The 23,212-nt window shown below is 38.4% G+C and overlaps 1 protein-coding gene across 2 annotated transcripts in view; it reads left to right on the top strand.

Annotated features, from left to right (window-relative positions):
* Positions 1 to 23,212, top strand: part of HHAT (hedgehog acyltransferase) — a 151,253-nt gene that overhangs the window by 88,200 nt on the left and 39,841 nt on the right. Inside the window, exon 12 of one of the 2 annotated variants that reach the window (XR_005700262.1) lies at positions 4,103 to 4,241. Coding sequence is in view for 1 of the 2 variants with exons in the window: in XM_040060444.2 (XP_039916378.1) it covers positions 4,103 to 4,247 (145 nt within the window). In the remaining variant the exon portion in view is untranslated. Of the gene's footprint in view, positions 1 to 4,102; positions 4,248 to 23,212 lie in introns of those variants that run through there. The other variant, XM_040060444.2, reaches the window with a different exon arrangement.

The raw sequence follows: 23,212 nt of genomic DNA, 5'->3' as shown, positions 1-23,212 counted from the left end.
CCTTAACTCTTAATTCTCACCTAAATTATCTGTTCTGGTGTGTGTTGTCTGTCCTTCATCAGCTCTCTCAAGAGACAATCATTATACAAGCTTCCCATTTCTGCCTTGGTTTTCTCTTAGAGGCTAAATATGAAATGCATGTATAAGTGGAGCTGGATTTAGGAATAGAAATGTTTGGACCATGCAATTTCTTTTCACGCCTGTCTTCCTCCTCCACTCGCAAACACGTAAGATTTGCTTGTCAAGGTACCCCACTACATGATAGTATCATTTATTTTTGTAAGATGGCTGCAAAGGCTGCAAAGTTGGGAGAGCTCTGATGGCAGCCAATTTTGCTAGACCAAACAATGTGTAGAGGGATTTTTTTTTTCCAATATCTGGCAAAAATGTCTGAGGCTAATCTTCATGTTCAGCCAGAATAGGTTTGGAATAATAACCCAAACTCCGTTCAGTTCCAGGAATGGTTGCCTGAGCCAATGTTTTACTAGTCACCTTCTATGTCATGCTGCATGCATTTAGGCTGAGTATCATGACAGTATGTCTATGGGTTTTTTTGTGTAGTTTAAGTGCTACAGTCCATTTATTTCACAGTGTGTGGGGGAGGTGGGGATGCTGTGATTACTAAAAGTAAAGTATGGTAAAGTGTCGATGTGAGATTATAAGATGGAGCAATGAAGAGGGATGCAAATCAGGGTTTCAGCCAGGCAGCCATGGTTTTATTGTCATTTTAACACAGGATTGCCACTCTATTGTCTGGCTGTATTTCCAACAAGAAAGAGGAGAAAGACAGCAGAAAAATCCAGAGAAATGCCACAAATCCATAGCAGTTGTTTATATTGCTGTAATGGAGCATATTGTTAAAAGCATTAAATAGCTTAATGAAGAGTTGTGGGTGTGGAGAGTTCTTTAAATTTTTCTTTGATGTAAACAACTTGCTGTACATTCACAAAATCTGCAAGCTTGTAGCTATTTAAATAAAATTGTTGTAATGGGTTATCTAGACCAACCTAATTTCTTTTTCATTGCTAGATAATGCTTCCAATATATTAATTTGAGCACGCTACCTGCTTGGGTACTTTCCTAGTTATCTTATTCTAGATGGCTGGAGATGTTTAAAGAAAGTTTTCTTTTTTACTTTCATAGCAGCCGAATAAAATCTGCATTGACATCAAAGACTGTCAGGAAGATGTGTACTGCTTTTTGGATCAGTGCCTAGCAAAGCTAATGGAAATTAGCTGCAGCAAAACCCAGTGAAGATTCAGTGATTGTCTAAACTGTGTCTGTCATAAACTGCTCCTTTATACCTTATAAATGGCTAAGGGCTTTTATGGTCTATACTACATTCAACTTGCCTTGTTTAATGTGCAGCACTTCTGTAAAAGGTGATGTATTATATGTGACAGTTAAAATTATTTTTTTAGTAACTGCATTCATTAAAAAAAAAAAAAAGGTAGCAGAGCTTTTTTAGCTATTTATGTTGTTTTAATTGTACTGCTTTGGGCTGTAAAACAGGCAAAGTTTAGAAACTTACCAAGTCTGATCAGTACCTTGATGGAAAATGCAGTTAAACACCAGCTGTCTGTTGGGTTGTCCATCTCCAACTCTTTGTACTGCTTTAGCAGGTGATTTTTTTTTTCCCCTTCTTAATTAAAACTGTTTTTTTCCTTAGAGTTGACAAGTAAGTTTGATAGACAAAGGGAGAGTGAAAGGTAGATCTGATGATATAAAATGCACTATTTGAGCTGCCGGTTAATTCAAGCTAGCATGATCATAACTTGCCCTTATTTAAACTTTGCTGTTAACGTGGATTTCATAGCAAGATTTCAAACATTTTTTTCTGTGTGCCTACACTTACACATTCTGAAAAGGCATATATTTTTCATGTGTGGGACCATACATTCAAACTATGCCTTCAGGAAGAGACAAACTTAAGCTGTCCTCTATGTGTGTGTGAACAGAAGGAGAATGTATTGGAAGTCCTTGGATAGCTTTGGAGATGTGAAGTACTAGAAAGGGAAAAAGTCCTTTCCTTAACTCAGCTGTCTGTGTCTGTGAATATTTATATAATTGTTATATTCTCTACCTCTCTCCTATCATGCCCTAGTTTTCATCCAGAATTTTCAGAGAATAATCTCAGTCTCTTCATACATGACTATTTTTCATAGCATTGTGTGGAAGATTGGCTATTGCTGTGTTGTACATACTGACTGATACAGAGCACTTGTCTTTAAACCATGTTGGTCCTCATTTTTGTGCTGACTCAGACTGATTCATATACCAGATATAGTTCTGACCAAGGCTAACGTTCAATTTCCCAGAGATTACTTTGCAGTAATATGTTGAAATTGTATTTCTATGCCTGTAACTGTCATTTATTTGAAGATTTGTCTCTTTATAATCTAGCAGTTGAAACATTTGTTTTGACGCTTACAGAAGGATCAATTTAATTGTCTGGAAATGTATTTTTAGGTGTGTTTTGAGCATGTGCTTATGTTGTTTCAGGTATCTGGCATGTATTCTGGTCTGCCTGTAGCTATTAAAGATTAATTACTGCTGCTTCTTCTTTTTTTTTTTTTTTTTTTTTTTTTTTTTTTTTTTTTTTTTTTGTAAATTTAATGCTGCAGTCACCAGACTTTTTTTCTGCAATATCACCATTTATGACATGAAGTCTGAGCAGCCCCTGATTTTATTCCCTTATTTTCCATGCCCTGGAAAATGCTCATCACTTCTCACAAAGCACTCAATCTTTTGTAAATTCAAGCACTATGTACAGAGGCTTTCAGCCTAGGGCCACAATGTACAGGATACTTTTCCTTGTGTAGTAATGAGACAATATATCTTGGTGAAGTGCTGTAATGTTCTTAAAATTTTCCTCTAGCAACTGAATAATAGAGGAAGCTAAAACTTCTTCATCCTTCTTTTACCATCTTCTGGCAGCCTCTGTGCTGCACTCACACCTCAGGTGATAATGCAAAATACAGATTCAGAAAAATGTAAACTAGTATATGGTGGAGAGAGACCTACTTTACTTGTATCATTAGAACAGCAGTACCAAAATCTGGATAATTACACTTCTGGACAGGAGCAGTAACATTTACCCTGAAAAGAAAATTTGAGATTGCATGTATATGTGGACCATTTTTTAGAGGTATCTATTTGTTAAGAGTCATTGCTATAACCAGATCTAATCTGCTTATTAATCAGCTAGAGGATTAATGACTTCTGAAGTTGTTTGATGCTGTTTGCTGTGTACTGAAGTGCTTTGCTCTATATTGGATCCTAATGGAACTATCACCTACCCTAGAAGCACACTGCTACTGCTCACATCTGTCAGCAAAAATTAATCAAGGAGCATATTTTGTAAAATGAGAATGAATCCACTGAACATATCGAACTGTGTCCCATTCTGGGCTCCCCACAACAGGGACATGGACATGCTGGAGTGAGTCCAGCCAAGGGACTGATAGTAAAGGGACTGAAACCTCTGCTGTAGGAGGAGAAGCTGAGAGAGCTGGGACTGTTCAGCCTGGAGGAGAGAAGGTTCAGGGGAATCTTATCCATGTGTGTATATATATATATATATCTATATCTATATCTCCATGTATATATATAAATATATATACCAAATAATGCAGACTTTTCTAAGTGGTATTCACTGACAGGACAAAAGGCAGGGGGCACAGACTGAAATCCAATTTAAACATAAAAACATATTTAAACACACAAAAAAATCTCTTTTATTGTGAGGCGTTGCCCAGCGAGGTTGGGCAGCCTTCATCACTGTGGATATTGAAAACCCAAACAGATACAGCCCTGAGCAGCCTTCTCTAGCTGACTCTACTTTGATCTTTCTAAGTAACCTCCGGAGGTCACTTCCAGCCATAACTATGATTTAAGACTGCTCTAATCAGGAAGCCTTACTCCAGCTTGAATGGCATTCAAGTGAGATGTTAGATATTTAAAAATCTGTGGGATCTGTTCTGTAAGGGTTTGAATTTCTGTATGAAAGTTTTTTGTTGTAATGGCAATGTCTTTTTCTAATGCTGCTTGAAAATTTGCAGGGATTGTTAACTTCATCTGCACCTTTTGTTTCGCCTCTCAGGAACGTTTCTTCTCGCCAAGATTTCGTCGTCGACTTCATGCTGTCCTAGCATCTGTTAGCACTTCAATGCTGATTTTATCAAATCTAATATTTCTTGGAGGAAATCAAGTTGGAAAAATCTACTGGAACAGGATCTTTATTGAAGGCAAGTTTATTTTTATGTGCTTTCTAGATAACAGAATGTTCCAAATGTTACCTTGGGTGGGCTGAGCCAGGTTTTTCTCTCAGTGGGACTAACTGGGAGTTAAGTTTTTTCTGGTCAGAACTATCAAAAATCAGAAAATTTAGATAACTCTGCAGGCTGCACGACTACAAGGAAACCTTGCCTTTCTCCCATTCAGATCTAGAAGGGGGGCTGTCAGACTTCTCTGTCAAGTGAAATCACTGAAGATCAAGTAATAAATGTGTGACAAGTTACCGAGTTGAATATATTTTCCCCACTCTGAATTTCACACACATCAGTAAGGAGAGATCTACTAAAGCCAACCCTATATATTCTGTGGACTCTTAGTGGGTAAGATAACACAGCATAATTGAGCAATTAGTGGCTTTTTTTTTTTTGTTTTGTTTTTTTGGTTTTTTGGTTTTTTTGTGAATGTTATTTCAGTTTAGGGACCTGCTGACTATAGAGGGCAAGTGTGGGGACAGAGGAACTTGGGTGACAGTATCAGCCTGTGGTGCTGCTGAATAAGCAGTATGGGACATTGTGCTCTGAGCTGACTCAGGAGGCATGTTGAGCTTTAATTTTTTTGCCAGAGGTCAGTGTAAGTAGGACCACTTTTCTTTTTAGGTTCTTAATGCTGCCAGTCAAATGAAGATCTTGTAGAGGAATATTTCTTCCTCTTGAGGGAAGTTCTTAAAGGCTTCTGTGCCCAGAAGTGCTCTCTTGAAAAGACCACCACTGTCTATTGCAGTGTTTTCTCCTCTTGTTCCTTTCAATGGCTTAGAAATCAGCCCTGGATTTCCAAGATCCTACTTAAGCATCCCAAAATAGTGGAAATCTTAAAGAGTAAGTTATGTACATGAGTGGAACAATATATCTTCTAAACCAGAGGAAAAAAACCCCAAACATTCAAAGAGCTTGAAGAAGGGAATATTTTTAGCATGAAATAAAGTGAAGCTTTTTGCTAATACAGAAAAGGAAAGAGGAAGTATTAGCTTTTGTTCTTTAAAGCATAAAATACTTGTTTTCTGTTTTTTTGAAAGGCTTCATTTTCTCTTAAATTGTTTCCTTCCAGTTAGTTGGCTAATAGTAGAAAATGAGCTGAGAGAAAAGGTTGAAAGTAAATTTACACATCTCTTCTTATTTATTAAAAGAAAAAAAGGACTAGTGAAGTTTTCTATCTCAGGTTTATAGCTCCATACAAATTATTTCCGTCATGCAATTTATATATTATATGAGAATGTACATCAAGAAAGTGTGCCTTCCTTGTTAGAAGGGTTAGCAGTTGTCCTGATGAAGGACATTAGTTTATCAAGTATAACAATATTTAATTAAACCAGAACCAATTATTGATTGTTTTTCTAGATTTGGTTTTGTTTTTTTTTTTTCTTTGATGGGTTGTGGGGGTAGTTCTTTGATCTATTCCTCCTGCACTTGAATAGATAGAGTTACTTAAGGATTAGGTACCAGTCACCTAAGAAAGGAATAGGAAATTAGTTTAGTCATTTGCATCTTTGTTTCCATTAAGTTTTAATCAAATTAACTTTACTTTTAGAACATGAAAGCTTTTGCTTCATGCAGCTCATACTCCACTAGTAGAGATCTCAGTGTTTAGCCTTGTGAGCTTTATATGTCTGTCTTGTTTGGTCACTCAGATGGCCATAAGTGTATTGTTTAACTGCATTGTTGTTCTGACAACTCCTATGTACTAACTGAAACATCCACTAAAATTTTATTGCATCCACACACCTGATCCCTTGTGGTTTTCTTACTGTGGAAAAAATGGGGTGAACTCTGATAAAAGTCCTGGCTAGGGGATGAACAGATCAAGAGCAGCTCTGCCATGAGAGACTTGGGGGTGCTGGTGGATGAAAAGCTGGACATGACCCAGCCGTGTGCACTGGCAGCTCAGAAAGCCAAACGTGTCCTGGGCTACACCAAAGGAGTCTGGGCAGCAGGCCAAGGAAGGGGGTTCTGCCCCTCTGCTCCCCTCAGGTGAGACCCCTCCTACAGGGCTGTGTCCATCTCTGGGGCTTTCAGCACAGGAAGGACATGGACCTGTTGAAGCAAGTCCACAAAAATGAGCAGAAGGATGGGGGACCTCTCCTATGAGGAAGGGTTGAGAGAGTTGGCATTGTTCAGCCTGGTGACCTTACTGTAGCCTTCCAGTACCTGAGGGGAGCCTACAAGAAAGATGGAAAGGACTTTTTACAAGAGCCTGTAGTGACAGGATGTGGGGGAATGGCTTCAAACTGAAAGAGGGTAAATTTAGATTAGATACTAGGAAGGAATTCTTCCCTGTAAGGGTGGGGAAGCACTGGAACAGGTTGTCCAGAGAAGCTGTGGATGCTCTATCCCTGGAAGTGTCCAAAGGCTAGAGGGATCTCTGAGCAACTTGGTCTAGTGGGAGGAGGCTCTGCCCATGGCAGCAGGCTGGAACTTGATGTTCTTTAAGGTCCCTTCCAACCCAAACCATTCAATGATTCTATGACTGAAGGCCAGTCAAATTCAGAAGTGCTATTCAAAACTTGGTCTTCAGTTTCAATTAATTTAAGTGCTGGTCTGTAAGAGAGACAACAAAAATCTACATTTGGAGTGTGCAATGCTAAAAGCTAAAGTTAAATAAATTTGTTTGTAGTCTGCGCTGTTCTGGTAAATCCAATTCATCAATATTTACAGACAAAACTAAACACTAAAAATACATATTCTTTGATTATTCCTCTATCAGCCCAAGAACAGATGAGATGATCTTGCTACTTGGCTTGATCTCAAGCTTTTGTCTTCACCTTTATAAAAAATTCAGTGGGATTATGCTTGACTTGTTAGAACTAAGGGTGGTGGTTGTGGCTGGGTGTTCTGTGAGGCAGGAGAGCATTTGTTTGGGTTTTTATCTTTGCATTTCATTTCTGGTGTGATGCAAGCAATATAAAGTTCCCAAGAATGAAGATTTCCTTTTGTGCATTATGATTCTGGAGAGCTTTGATTAGAACAGATGTTGACATTCTGTCATTGTCTTGTGGAGAAGAGCCTAAAAATCTGCCAAAGGACCCCCTGAGCTCTTTTGTACATAATACCCAAATATGTGTCCTTTCACTTTGTAGACAAACCAATGTTACAGTGTCCAGTACATTACTGAGATCTGTTAAATATGTATCTAGTTGCTTTGAGTCAATAACTGTTAGCTTTGGGTCAAGAAGAAAGAAGATATTCTGTGAATTTCAGGTTAAAATATTAGAAATAATATTCTCTATTTAAAGGCCTTTGATCTCTTAGAAATTTGCCTTGGTTTAGGAAACCTAAACAGGGTTTTGCACCACTCTAAAACCAGAGAGTAGACGTTTGCATTGGGGGGACATCTCTGCATTCTCAGGAACCCACCAGCAGAACTTGAGATTGGTTGACTGAGGTGGCAGAAGTCTCTGCAGCACCTCATAGTGTGACATAAAATCCCTCTGAGGTCAGGAGTAGAAAGATGTGGAAACAAAACTGGCCACCTGTGCACTATCAGCTGCTAAGAGTAGTGGGTTCCTTTCCTTTGTTCAAATCCCAAAGAATTATGTCTACAAAGATCTGTACATTTACAGGTAGGAAAAAAGTAAGAGAACAGATATATGCTTCACAGTTCGTAAATGTAATTGGCATTTGTAGATCAATAAAAAAATTAGTTAAGAACATGTGTCCTAAGCTCCAGCAATAAAATGCATCTCAGAGCAGAAATCAGATCTGCAGGTTTAAGTGCCACCTAAGATATTGTGTGTGGCATTTTCAGGTCTGGCAAGTATTGTAAGGCCCTAAATGCCCAGCCTACAGCATTTCATAGTCAGAAGTTCATGGTTCTATTTTATAGTACTGAAAAGCAGTGTTTGAAGAGCAGCTTCTTGCTAGCATGTGTGTGACAGTGATGCAAATTTAAACCAACATGCTCTTAAAAGAAAATTTTACTGAAGCTTAAGATGTATGAAATTCACTTCTAGTTTTGTTCTTTGTTTACTAAAGAGGATCCACTCTATTCTTTTGCAAAGAGTGAGTATTGTCAAAAATGTCTACAGTTTTCAGACAGTAGGGAAGAAAAGATATGGATATGAAAGCACTTAAACATCAGGGCCAGCACAGTCAGTTCAAGGCAAACCATGCAAGTGGGATACCTTTGTTACCAACACTTTGTGAATTGCATTTTAGGAACAGGATTTAGATGAAGTTTTCTGGGATTCTTATTTGACTGATACTTGAACTGTTTTGAAGTGCTTTGGCGGTGCTGTCCACAGTTCCCATACCACAAACAAGGGGAGTTGATATCTGAGCATGTATTTTTTAGTATTTCTTTTCTTTCCTCTTGTGAAAAAATAGATTAAATTTATCTGGCTTTAAATATAATTTTGTGCATCATTAAAATCACTCGTGTCAAAATTATGAGAGCAGAGGTCTTTGTGTCTTACGTGTATAAGTATTTGTTCTTAATTTTGTTCTCAAAATTCTCTCTGTTCTTTCTGTTCAGACCAGCTGTAGTGCTGTTTCTAAAATGTAATTTGGCCCTGTTATTTGCAGGGAAGAAAAAGTTCCTACAGCAAGCATTTACTTTGATCTTTCTTTAATAAGAATTTTCTCTTGAGGGACAATGTCACAAATGTCTAATAAGAAAGTAGGAGAAATATCTTCTATGTAACAAACCATTTTTTATCCTGTATTCTCTGTAATTAATTAATTCTTCACTTCAAAATGAGATGCTCCAACAAGAAGGGTTCTCTTTTGAAGGGCTCACTTCTGCAATGAGCACTGTGCAGTGCAGGTTAAAAGACTGAAATATTTTATCAAGCATGGATGAAGGCATTAGGCTGGGAGGGGACATAAGTGTATTGGGTGATAAAAGTGTAAAATTCTTTTACAGGGACAGAGTCCAGATCAATGAGGAAAGCACACGGTGCATTTCGGGTGTATTTTACTTTGAACAGCTGTCTGAAAATTGGACAGCCGTGATTTAACTTAACTGTAAACCAGTACTTTAGCTATCCAATTTACCTTGCCAAATTGTGAGGAGTGCCTCTCTGAAGGGCAGTGCAGTCCATGTACATCTGTCTTAGCATGGGACGAGATGCACTGTCACTCTTTGCTGCGTTCAGGGGCATTTTATACAGCCTAGTTTAGATTAGTTTGGACAGCCAACCTTTGAGAAGGTGTCCTTTAGTAGACATCCAGAAAAGTGTGAATTTCACCCTTAGTTAGGAATGATTTAATGTAGGGGTACAGGATGGCTGGCTGGGCAGGAGTCCTGCAATGAAAGATGTCTGACTGCTCTACCAGATTGTGAACTTTGTGCATCAACAGCATTGTACCACCTACACCAAAAATAGATCTTGTGCAAAGATGCATTGACAGCAGCGCAAAATGCGTAAGTTAACCTCTTCTCCTACACTATGTTCTGAAGGCTGAAGTTAAAATATGTGCACTTTTAGTTACTGCTGTTTAAAAAGGCAGTAAACTGACAATGAAGGAGAAGGAAATACAACAATGTAATTGGAAGTCTAGCGCCATGATCCTGAATAAATTATATTGTTATGTTTTGAGAGAAGAGTATTGAGGGGAGATATGGGTACATAAAAGTTTCTGCAAATTAAACTTTACCAAGATATTCTGATCACCAGTGGGGTCAGGAGAAGGGGGGAAAAAAAACCCTGTAAATTGTAGCAAGGAGTTGCGCTTTGGTGGTCCTTGTGGGTCCCGTCCGGTTCCAGCTCTGGATAATCTATGACTCTATGACATTACCCAGGTAAACTCTTGGATTGCCAGCTTCAGAGGACAGTCTTCAGGTAGACAAAAATCTGTCAAGCAAGGTAGAAAATACTGACTTCATCATGATGTAAGACTAATCTCTAAATGGCCTCCAAACCTTACTTTCATTAGGCAGTTCATCAGCAATTAGAGATGTTTAAAGCAAACCCAAAATTTATTTCTCCATGTCTAATATTTGTTCATTAATTGAAGATGGTGATGCCTTTGTTTTGCCTCCAGTTTTCCCTTTTGGCTTGCTTTGAAGCAAAATCAGATCCTATGCTAATCAGAATTCAGATAATTGGTTAATTTAAAGGGAAGAGGAAAGATGTTCTCATTAGCACCTTACCTACTTTACAGAGGCAGAAAGCCTTTGGACTTCTTCCCAGCTGTGCAGCACGGCAATCTCACATTGTGTTTCACAGGGCATCTTAGGCACTGATTTGCAAGTGGGAATTTCCACAATCTTGACATACCAAATTCAGAGGTATGAGTGAAGCAAAGATTTTGGTGTAACACATTTGATATAATATGGATTTTTGGCTTTCTTTGGCAGAAACAGTCGACCATAATCTTATGATATTAAAATAAAATGATGCCGATTGTATAATTACACTGTATTCCAGAACTAAAGATTATTCTAACAATCTACATTTGTTTCATTTTACGTAAATCACTTAGTGCATGAGTTGAGAATTGCAGTGGTATCAGCATCTTTCAAAGCATTGTCCTGAAGTATTGCTGCCTTTAGAAGTTTTGTCCTTGGTTGTGAAGACAGTGAAATTACGTTATTTCTCTCCAAAATCTCATTTGTGTATTAGTAGTAGAGATGCCTAAGTTCAACAACTAAATAATTTAAAAACTATGATTTACTTATTATGCAGCTGCACTGCTGTGAGAGATGTCAATAACTAAAAAAGATGGGAGATTCCTGTTTTGGTAGTTGTTTCTTCTACTCTGGCTCATGCAAGATGATGTCTTCCCATCAGATAAGTTGTTGATTCTATGCCTCATTTGCTGCAATAAGGAGCATAGCTAGAGGGTCTTGGGATAATCAGTTCATACGACCTCATCCTTCAGAAACTGAATACTGCTAGTTAGATTAGGTCATAGCTTTAGCACATTTTAAGGGCTGAGGGAAGAGGTGGAGCAAAGTAGTAATGAGCAAATTCGGCAGGGGTTAGTTGGACGTTTTAGCTCTGAGGTCTTGCCAGATAATATACAACGTCTTAAGAGCCATATTGCACATAACAACTTCTGAAATGAGTTGCAATGATACATGTAATTATCTAGCTATAAAGGGGTTTAAAGGTGCAGGAGGAATGAAATCATGCGTCAAAGGAACCCAAAGGAATCCACAAAACCTGTCAGCTGGGACATCCCTGTGAGTGTGTGATACTGTGCTGTCTATTCTATGCATCTCTTGCAAGGTCTTTGCTCAAATTTCTTTGCAGCTGAAAGGAAAAGGAGGGCTGCTTCTATGACTGGCGGTTCAGAGTTTCAGATGGCCCTTGTTTTGGTTTGGAAAATTCTGTTGTAGAGTAGCTGGCATATGGTCTTCCAGCAATCTTGTTCCTCCAGATTTTCACTTTCACCAAGAAATCCCTCTTGCTGCCGTTATGCAGAAACTTACTTAGGGTCATTTTTTCCAAAAATACATTTATGAACATTATATTGATGAATTGCATAATTTAGAGAAGTGTGGCATGGTGGCAGAAGTATTACTGGAGATGTCACAATTTTCTAAGTGATTCATTCTTCTTCATGCACAAAAGAAACTTGTTTTCACAGTCATTTATGTGACCTTGCTTAGTGGGTGCAGTTCATTGGGATGTGAACTGGCCAAAGACCAAGAAAAATTAATTTTGATCTGCAACAATAAGGAGGCAGTATTCGGTGGGGTTTTTTTCCCTGCACCTCCCAAAGGATGACAGGTGTATATAAGCAAATATTCACATATTTTTGAGGAGCATTTTCTTCAGAGTTGAAACAGTAAAGTGTGTTCTGCCATGTTCTGTTGAATCATCTTGTTTTGAGCCTCTGCTCTATGTGAAAATTGTTGGAGCATTGTGATGTTTAAATTCAACTCTTGCTGTTTAATCTCAATAGTTTGCCATTTGTATTGGTCTTTAGATTCTTAGGACCTGATCCTGCAACCAAATCAATGCAGAAAGATCTTTCTATAAGTTCCAGAACATGTGCAGATATATCTGCTGGGATCAATATGATTCCAAGGTCAAAATCAGTCACAAAGAACCTATATTTCCTATATCTTATTAAAGTCTTTATTTTACACAGTGGATGTACAAGTGAAAAAAAATGCAGGGTAGTCCACACTGTGGCTGCACACAGAGTTCACTGTTGTCCATTTGCTGCATCTGACTTACAGAACTAAATAAACTACTCTGCACACTGAAAATGGGGAGTTGTTCCTACATCATGCTTCCTTCTTGTCAATTTGCATCTCTTCCATAAAAGTACAAGTTTGCTACTTCATGAGCTTTGCTGAGCACAGGCAAAATGCCCCCAGATTTTCAATTACTTTTGCAAAGTTCGTAGAACCTTTCTTCAAATTTTTGTGATGTTGCTCGTGCAGTACAGTATGGTATGATGAGCAGTTGTCATAGTAGGTTGGCCAAGTCCATGTTAGAGATGTAACCTTGCTGGTAGCAACATGCTTAATGTGGAGGCTGGAATGAATGATGCCCCCAAACACACTTGTTCGGCTCATGTGGCAGGTCAGCATGTGCTGGTTTAGCATAGTCTTTCAGAGGCTGAAGCAGTTTGAAATGTGTGGACTCTTTATGCCTTAAACATAGCATAGACATAAAAAGAACAAAACTAATTTTTGTGTCAAAAAACTTGGAATTGCCATGACTTCATTACTGCTCATCAGTGGGTAATTCAGCTTTGCCTTCTCATTGCCCTGTATTTTTGCCATACACAGCAAAAGCCTCAGAGTGGCCCAAAGTAACATAGCTGGGTATAGAATACTTGGAGTGCTGTTTTATTGGTCACTGTGCTTATTGGGAAATTTATACATAAATGAACTCTTGGTTGTGGTGGCATGTATGTATCTGATTAGTAAGAGACATTATTTCCCTGACATGCACAACAATCAAGAAAAGTTTTCTGAGGAATGATCTTTGTTTTCCTGTATTTGGAAATTTCAAGGAGTCTTGTAGGTGCTACCTCTTTGAATCCTGTTTCTTTTGTCTGTCAGCCTCTTTCATTTGTCTTCAGATTTGAACTAGTTCTGGCTCGCACTTTTTTTTTTTTCCAAATGCTTTCTGAGAGAACAGTTCCTGCACACAGAAAACAACCTTTCACAGCAGGAACTGGAACACCAGCTGTATTTTAGTTTTGCAATCATTGAGACGTTCCTGACAACTTTCTAAGCTGTTTATTTCCTGAAAAGTAATGTTAAAACAGCATTGTGGTATTCCACAATTACTGCCACTTGGAATTTGCTAGATCAAATTTTCTCAATTTATAGCAAAAAAAGACACTTTTTTTTCTGCCCCCAAATGTCAGCCCTGCATATCAGCTTGAGATTGAGAATTCTAGCAGTGTTCATTCTGGTTCTTGCACCTCTACCAGCAAAATGAGAGGTGATAACAATCTTCTCGTAAAGATGCATGGGCTAAGAGAAGGCTGATCTTTTTCTAAAACCAATATTCCCTGTGCATAGGCATGAAAAGCAGTTAAGAGCTTATTTTTCTCACTGAGGAAGCCTGAGAGGATTTTTACTACATTACAGTGCAGTTCTGCTGCATTTTTATACTAATGCTGTTTTGTCTATAATTTCATTCTAGGTTCACAAGCAAAAATTGTTGTTTCAGACTACTTTAGCATCTTTTCTTTTTAATCTCTGAATGAATTATTTCAGCCATCTTTAAATAGCTGCTGCTTTAAAGAAAAGAGAAGCTGAAAGTACAAGAACCCATAAAAAAAAGAGGATTTTTGGCCTTGTCTTGGCTGTTGGGTTTTGGGAGAGGGTTTGTTTAGTGTTTGTTTGGGATTTTCTTAAGAGGGAGAGAGCAAAGCCTTGTGCACGTCTTTAATAAAATTTATAGACTTACACCCTTGTAAGTGCTGACAGTTCTGCAAAATGACTTCTACCTCATGTCATTCCATTTACTACTAAATCGCATGCTGGATCCTGTTTTCTTAAGGCACTTTGCACCAGCCAACAAAGACCAGAAACTCTGTAGAACTGAGATTTAAGTTCATGCTGGATTTGGAATGTAGCAAACTTTATATGGGCATTATCAAACCCTATGAGAAACAGCACCATATGGTGGAACAAACAGCTCTGCTGTCCCTAAGGAAGCACAAGTGTGTCTCCTCCCTAAACAGCTGCATTTTTTCCCCTCACTGCTACACCAGTCACTGATAATCTTGCTGTTTAGTGTGCTACCTGTAAAGGATGGATAAGCAGGGAAGCATGTGGCTCTACTATGTTTTTAATCTGTTTGGGCACTGTCTTCTCCTGAGAAAACGGAGAAATATCTGTTGTCTCCTAAAACCTTGGTTCTGTCTTCTGCAGAAGCTGCACCCCTGGGACACCATGCTCTCCAGTCCTATCATGGGGGTGGCTTGTGATGACCATTTGAATACATGAAGTGCATGGTTTGGGTCTACCTAAGCTCTGTTGGATCAGACAGAATTAGAATACTAAATGGGACAGTTCCCAGAACTGACTTAATAATCCTAGAAATATTACAATTTTATGTTAGTGCGTGTACAGCCATCTCTGAGCAATAGCATGTACCTGAGATATTAGGCTAAATAAATACAAGAAATATTAATGCCTTAAAGCCAGTTTTAAAGTCAAAGATCATCACGAGCATTCCAAGTTATTCTTCCAAATGACTTCTCATGCTTGCAGTTCATTCTGTAGTGAAATAATTACAATTTTCAGAGCAGAGAAATTCCACGAGAATGTTTCTTCCAAGAAAGTAATGGATTGCTAATACTAGGGTAGTTTTTATTTAATACACTGCCTTCCGTTTTATCTTTCTCGTTTCTCACTTGTTACTTCTAAATTTCATGATCTAACGTGAGCGTGTACTGAAGCCCAGTAGTGACCTGTTGGCTTCTGTCTTCATAGGTGCTGAATTTTCATTGTTGGTAGGTTAGCTTAAAAGCCTGTTGCAAATGTCTTGGCTGTCAATGCTTTAACAAGATCTATCTTATTTCTGACAGTTGTTGAGATTCCCGACAGAGATTTTCCACAAATCTCTGTCAAGCTGCCAAACCTGTGTATTCCTGTCCATTCCGCGGGTGAGCAATAAACGGTGTGAGTCACTTGAAGCTACAGAGCAGCACGCCTGTGTTTAGGCATCTTAAGCAGAAGATAGGCTCTGTTGTTAATAACTGATTCATGATTGATTTTTCTTTTAAAGCTACTTCCTTATTTTTGCAGCTTGCATCGAAAACTGGTAAATAACATGTTAAGTTTTTTATGTTGCTAGTATCCATCCTCCTAGCCATGTGAGAACATTAGACTATTGATTTTTATCCCTTTAGCCCTCTTTCATGTGGTTTTTATTAGATGCACAGCTAAGTCCTCTATTAAATATAATAATCCATCTGCAAATTCTAACTTAGGCTTTAAAACAATCCTTGGAGAAGAGTGACTTCTGTATTATACTAAAGTATCCATAAAAATTCTCCCAGTGGTGGGACTTTTGTGTTTGAATAAAGATTCATCTTGCGTCTAGATTGAACAAAATCTCAAATCCTTGTACTTGTGTGGAGTGTTGTTGTTGAAGAGGGTTTTTTTTGCTCTTCAAAAATAGTGAAGTGTTACTGAAGTAGTTGCATTGTTCAGAAGGAAAAACATCTTCTTCAGTAGTCCTTAAGACTGAAAGAAAACTGTAGGTACACTGTTCCATTACCTGCAGGTAAATATGTATCCTGCAGTGAGAAATAGTTTGCAAATAATTGAAAATGTTTTAAACTTAAATCTTCTGACTATAATGCTCTGCCAGTCCTTATGTCTATTATATATAGTGAAGGTATCTTCTATTTAACAAGTAGTTTGCATGTAAACAGTTGAAAACCAGCTTATCAGAGAATCTTAATGTTGTCCCAGTTGCTATTAACCTTTGTTTTAAAATGGTTAAAACAGTGATCCCTTTTCTAGCATGTTACATATATATATATACACACACACACACACACACATGTATATCCCTTCACTGCTGTGTATAAAAACTGCTTCAGTTACGTTTTTACTGCAACAAAAAGGGAATTAAATAGTTTTCTGCAACAACATTATCTTTAAGACAGGGTCACTATTCATCACAGCAGAAGTCCAACTTGTGGGTATCTTATTTTTCACCCAGCATTGAGACAGTTTGCACACTTCTGGCCAAATGGCATGTTTAAATGTTTTAAGCATTGCCTACCTGCACCAATGTGGAAAATGAAATACTGAAAACTCTAAGAGAATTGCTAATAGTATGTACAGACTTTCAGTTTAGCTTCAGTTCATATTTTACCAGGTCAGGAGCACCTGACGGTTTATACCGCCTGATAGTTTTTTCTGTGCCTCTGATATACAACTGGGAAGAAGGGATTGAAGAAAGTTGCTGTTGTTAACACAGACTCAGCAATATCATGGTGGGTCTGCAGCCTTCTCTAGGAATGGAATAAGCTTGGAGACTGAACTCCTGCTATTGTCAATAGTTTGATCATTTGAGACCACAGCAACTTTCATAAAAGCTATGAAAAATGTCCAGAAAAATGTCCATCACAGCTGTCTGGATATGCCAAGGTGAGAATTTGTGTTGGGATTTGTATATTAGTTAGAGTAGCAAAAGCAGTGTCACTCTAGCTTTTTGTATTCCAACCCTTACTAAATATATCCTAGCAGAATGAGATGCCCTTTTCCATCATTTTCTTACACAGAGTGTTACCGTTTCATCAGAAGTAACAGGAGATCTACATGACTAATACAGGAAGTAAGTCAGCACATAGAGCCAAAACAAGGGCCACCAAGACCCTCAGGGTTAAACCATCACTATAACCCTGATGGAAAACCATCAGTATCCCCCAGAAGGCTTCTTAACATTATTTGGCTCAAAATTCTATGAGAGAAGACCGCTGTATTTAGTACCTTTTTGGTTTCCACATGCCTAAAGCCCTCACAGTGTTCACTGAGGCGTGTAAACCCTATTGTGATCCTACAGTTTAGCACAATCTTCACAATGTGATTTGGCCAGTGTTGCCTATTAAATCTGTGATACAAGTAGATGGAGAAATCAGGAGTCCTGGGTGCTATTTGTTAAATCCTCCTTCCATGAAGACTTAATGGGTATAATTTGAGCTGTGTAATTAATATTTTGCAGCAGATCAGCCATATGATACACTGATAGTGGTTAACCTTTCCTGTCAAGAGGAGGATTTTCATGCTAAACATGAAGGATCTGTGTTCATTTTTCTTGGATGAGCATTCAGAGAAACAGAGAAAGCAGTATTTGTTAGTTAGATGGGACTCAATCAAGTTTTACAAGCAAGCTGTCATTAAAGACACTCAGTGGTTGTTTTTAAAGTGCAAATATTCTTTCACCATTGTGTCACACCAAGTCTCAGTACATTGTCACACTTGAAGGTCAGTATTCTTGTGGTACCAGGTATCATGGTAGCTTCCAGAAGCAGATGCTCCAGGCAGAAATGCATAGGGAATGGTCCGGGTCTGGAGAGTTCAGGACAGCAAAAGCTTTCATTATTACAGTGAGAGCCATTGAAAGTGAGATCAGTGAATTTGTTGCTTACAGTGACTGCAGTGATTGTCCTCATGCACAGGGCTGGACATAAATGCTGGGCAGTACTTGGTGGTTTGTCGCGTTATACCTCCCTGGAACAGCGGGATTTAATTTCACTTGTGGAACTGAGAAAGAAGTAATTATTTCTTTATCTTACAAATATGTATTGGATCTCTGCACTGTTCTGCTGTTGGCAGAGGTCTCAGATATTTTGGCTTAACTACAACTAAAGTGTGAGAACAACAAAAGACAAGCACTAATTAGTATTCTTTTGACTGCTGTTCTGAAGGAATGGAGCTGTATTCTTAGCTCCTTCTTAAGCTCCAATGGAGATTAAAAGAAGGCAATGACTGTGAGGGAGGACTGAAAAAAGAGAAATGGAAACAAGGCAGATCCAGCCAATTTCTCCACAATGCAAATTTATGCAAAATAAACCTTGAAGAGAGACCTGCATTAAACCTACTCATCTTTGCAGATTTCCTCCATGGCTTTTGCATAGGCTCTCACTCTTTGCTCTTGGGTAAAAGCTGTTGTCCAGTTCCTCTTACTGGGCGGGTTTGTGGAGCAGAAAGTCCCGTTGAAAAGTAGCACGAGGAACATGGATGGCATATCGTGCAGGGCAATATACCAGTAGGATTTGCAACTGGCTGCAGGAGGACATTGTGTTGAATGATTAAGTTATACCTGCTTAAAAATGTTATGCAGACCAACATTTTTAATTTGTAAAAGTGGAGTTCAGATTCACATCTGCCTGTGGCTGCATTAGCTTGTGTGGCTGGCACTGACACAACTGCTGAGGATAACCTCAGCAAGGTGCCTGATCTTGGCACTGGAGGGCAGCTCACACAAACTGTGGGATTGGCAGCTTTTTTCTTGGGTTTTTTTTTTTGTTAAAGGCACTTAGCAATCAAAGCTCACAGACCCATTACAGCTGGAAACAGACAGGGTGTGTTTTGTTTGTTTGTTTGTTTGTTTTTGTCCAGGTTGTTTCTATTAAAAGAAGTTGGATGGACAGGAGAGAAACATCTCTTTGGACTCTCCAGTAATGAAGACAACTTTTTCCTTGGTGGTAGAGGTTAGAACAGCTGTAAAGCCTTTTCAGTTTCTGCTGAAATTTGGAACAAATTACAAGAACTGTCAGCAGGCTGAAGACTGCAGAATGCAATAGATTTTACTATAATTTAATGAAGTCCAGGAAAGATGTAAAGTCCACTTACTCTGGCTGTGCTACCTCTGATCATTTGTTCTTTTACTTTATTTCTAAACCAAAAAATATTCATTTATCATGTGCAGGATGACTTTTTCTCTGCTAGTCCACCATTTTGAAGAGGAACATCAGAAAGTATAACATCTTTTAAATGCATTTCTCTTTCATTTACCTTAAAAAATATATACAAAACCCTTAGAAGAAATCAAAAAGTCCTTGCCTTCAAATAGTGTCATCTGAAATAAAATCTAAACCATATTCAGTCATCTCAAATTTTTACAAACATATATTGTCCTTGACAATGTTCCTTCCCGTATGTTCTTTCCCTAAATCCCTGAACAAATAAACCAACCAACCAACTAGTGGGTTGAGACTTTATTATCATTATTATTAGCAGAGCTGACTCAAGAAAAACATACATGAGTTTGACTTCATCAACACCTACATTTTTCTGAAATACCGCAAGACATTAGTGAAGCTTTGTGTTTAGCAGGTACTCTACTTACACAGCATGAAGGAGGCATATTGCCCTTATTTTGTTCTTTTGGTCATATTTTAATTCTTTGAAATAATTTTTCTAAGTCATTCCCAGGGAAAAATTAAAGGCTTGGCTACTTTGTCATTATTTTTATTTTTGTAAATTCTTTGGTGGATCGCCCCTTTTGACAGTTTTGGATTTTACTTGTGGTTGTTGAAAGGCATCAGGATTCACTCTGGGCTACAGGATGTGTGATGGGTAGTCCATCACTCTTGGCTGACTGGCAGACTAACAGTAATATTGCTCTGCAGTAGCTGTCACAGATCTGTTTAGGCTATCATAACTTTTGTGGGTCAGCCCCTCCCAGCCCCCTCCCAATATCACCCTAAATATGTCCTTAATACTGAAGAATCAGAATAGTTTGAGGACATTAAAGAGCAAACTGCCTGAAGAGACTGAGTAGCATACAAATTATTAACAAAATTACTTATTTGGCACTTACTGGCATTATTTTTTAGATAATGCATTCAGGAGGAAGTAAATCAGTAATAGGATTTAAGAAGCACAAAAGGAGATTTCAGTATAATGAATTACATTCACAGAGGTGATACCAAATATCTATAGATATTACAGGGAGGATTTTTGCGTGAAGCACAAATAGCATACTCAGATTTTTGACTCTGTTGAGCACTGGATTGGTGCAGTTGAAGATGGCATTAGTGCTTTGCATTACTTTCATCATTCATCTTGTTTCTGTCGGGAAGTAAGTTTCCCCACTGTGTAAGAAATAACAAGACTTCATTAGTCCTTTGATGGCTGCTTGAAGAAGCTGATAATATTATAGCACCTGAAATTATAAATCTCATTCCTCACTGAATTTCTGGATTGTGTTGTCGAAGCGAACAGCACCAATGTGAAATCTTCAAACTAGTGTGCCTGTATGTTCAGTGGTGCTGCAGAATGTACTGTTTATATTTCATTAAAAACCCTGTAATGTGATATGGCGCCAGTCACAATGGGGTGATTTCTACCCATGCAGAATTGGTTTGAATACAGCTGTCTTCCTATTGACTAATTGAGGAGAGGGAAATGCTTGCCTGATATCATTTTACTGTAGGTTGATTTCAGGCGAAGAAGATAAAGCATGAATGAAAATTTTGGTTTCTGCTGAACAGTTGTGCTGGCTTGAAGGCAAAACCAGCGAGAGACTCCAAGTCAGGAAAAACAATTTAATAGGAGAGGAAAAAAAGTAAAATAAAATAAAACACATGCAGTGGTACAAAAGATCACTGACAGTCAGAATACAACCTGAAACCGTGGTGGTAGCAGTCCAGATGAAGTGGTCTTGTTGAAGCAGTGTTCTTGCAGAAAGGTCTGGTAGCTCTTGTCCTCTGGGAATCCAGTGGGTAAGGCTGCCTGTGCTGTCCCAAATCCCAGATTATATCCAGGTGGGAATGCTTGGCTCCTCCCCCTGGGCGGAGCATCTCACAATGGACTGATATCATTTTATCAGTTTTGTAATGGGTCCTTGATTGCCTATTAAACAGAGATAGCTCCTGGGGAGAGTTATCTATGAGTCATGCAGGACGGCATTGATGGGCCATTAACAGAAGATAGTCTGGAGGGAGGGGGCACGGGAAACAGTGGTGCACAACTTAGTTTCAACATTTCATGTAGATGGTGATAGAATACATACTTTGGGCACATTTTACATTGTAACCTAGGACAACAGTTTAGGAACAGGTTTTGTTATACCACTGTTGGCATCAGTTTTACTGAGCTAGAGTAGGAGTGCTTACACGGTCATTACTGCTTTTGCTTAATTGAAAGGAACTGAAAACATACCTTTTCATTAGACCAATATTAATCTACAGTTTTGTTTAGGAAAAGGAGCATTAATAGGCATTGAATATTAGCACTGATTAATCATGATCCAAATAGGTGCATGTGCTTATAAACACACAAAACCTTTAACTGAAATGGATCTGCCACTTTTCATTTTACTTACCATAAAATGAGGGAAAACTCGCGCAGTAGCTACCACACACTAATTTATACACAGCAGATTTTCAGGGTTGATCAAGTGTCTGAAATTACCTGTGTGCTTGAGTGAAGTAGAAGTTTCCCTTGAATATTTTCTGACAAATTTCTTAGTGCTCAAGTTTTCAAACAGAGGAAAGGAGTGTTTTATGAGATGCCCTGTGGAAACCTTCTTACACATAACTTTGCTTGAATTTGGTATGCTGGAGTTCCTTTTTGAATTTTGTTGGTTTTGTGTTTGTTTCAATTCTGGTAGCTGTAACCTCCTGCCTTAGCGGTGCCCCCTGTGCCTCATGGGGAATAGTGGCCAAAGGTGAGTTCACGGGGCATCTTGCTGTTTCCCGATAACTTATCTGAAATGTTATGGACATATTCCAGGAGTTCATCTTTTTCCTTTATGACAGTGATTAGTTTTCTGGATTTACCTCCTAATTTGTCATGCTACCAATTTCTGTTTCTTAAAATAATCATTCTGTTGCAACGCTTCTAATTTCAGTGATTATTACAGCTCATCTGTGTAGAAAAGTAGTGGCAAAATTCCAGACTAAGGAGTCTTCAATTTAAAGTGCCAGAGTTAGCACAGAATAGCTTATTCCTGGTCAGTGTTACTGAGCAGAAAGCCTCTCTATCTTGGCCTCCAGATTGTAAATGTGCACTGCTTGTCTGGCAACTGAGCTGTGGTTTCTTTTAATCTAGTTCTAATAGCATGGCATTTTTCCTTTGAAATGGGAGGAGAAAGCCGCTTGCTGGAGACATGGCATAGAGCTTTTTAGCCCAACAGGGAGTTTTTACCCTGTAACACCAAAGGAGGCGCAGAACTGTTATGTCATACATAGCCCAGGTGCTTCAGCAAGTGAAAAATTAGCTTGACAATATTAAATGTGAGTGAGGGGTGGGTGAGTTACAGTTTCTGGAGGCTCTTGAGTTCTACTACAACCCATGTATTTAAAAACATATTTTATTACAAATAGTCATCTTTGTCATTTAGAGGGCAAGTACATCTTTCTTGCAAAACAACATTCTGACTGGTGAAATATTGAAGAAGCCCTGCAGCTACACAAATCAATGCCCATGGTAATACAGTAGGTTGGTTTGGACTTAGGTTTTTTTCCCCCATAGATTAAACAGTATTAAAAACCTGTAAAAATCTGTTTGTTTGTTTTTTTCCCTGGCAACTCAAAATGCATAGATGAAACTGAATTGAAGCTGAAAGAGAACTTGCATAGAAGGACAAGGTTTCACTCCATAACTTACAAGAAGCAGCACAGGAGAATCAGCCATACAGTTTTGCGTAACAATGTGATTATTACCGCATTAGATTGCTCTGGAACACTGTATTAGCATCTGAATTTTGGCATGCCTACCATTTATTTCCCTCAGTTAATGGCAAAGTTTAAGAGGCAAAATTAACTTTCCCATTGCTCTTCCCCCCATCCTGCTATTTGGTATAGTTTTGATCTGCAACCACTTATTATAGTTCTTTAAGGACATTTAGGAATTCTTCTTCCAAGTTTTGTTGTTTGCATTTCCCTCAGAATGTCAAGTATAACCTTGCGAGGATAGTTTGACATTTCTGCATCTGCACTCTATCCCAGTATGTTTTGCTCATGACCAGATTTAGTAAATTTCCTATGTTCTTTATCCAGAAGGAGAATAGATTTATTGGACATAATTAGTTTGT

This window comes from Hirundo rustica, chromosome 3 (assembly GCF_015227805.2).
Source record: "Hirundo rustica isolate bHirRus1 chromosome 3, bHirRus1.pri.v3, whole genome shotgun sequence".
NCBI lineage: Eukaryota > Metazoa > Chordata > Aves > Passeriformes > Hirundinidae > Hirundo > Hirundo rustica.
This window is presented reverse-complemented; position numbering and strand designations above follow the sequence as displayed.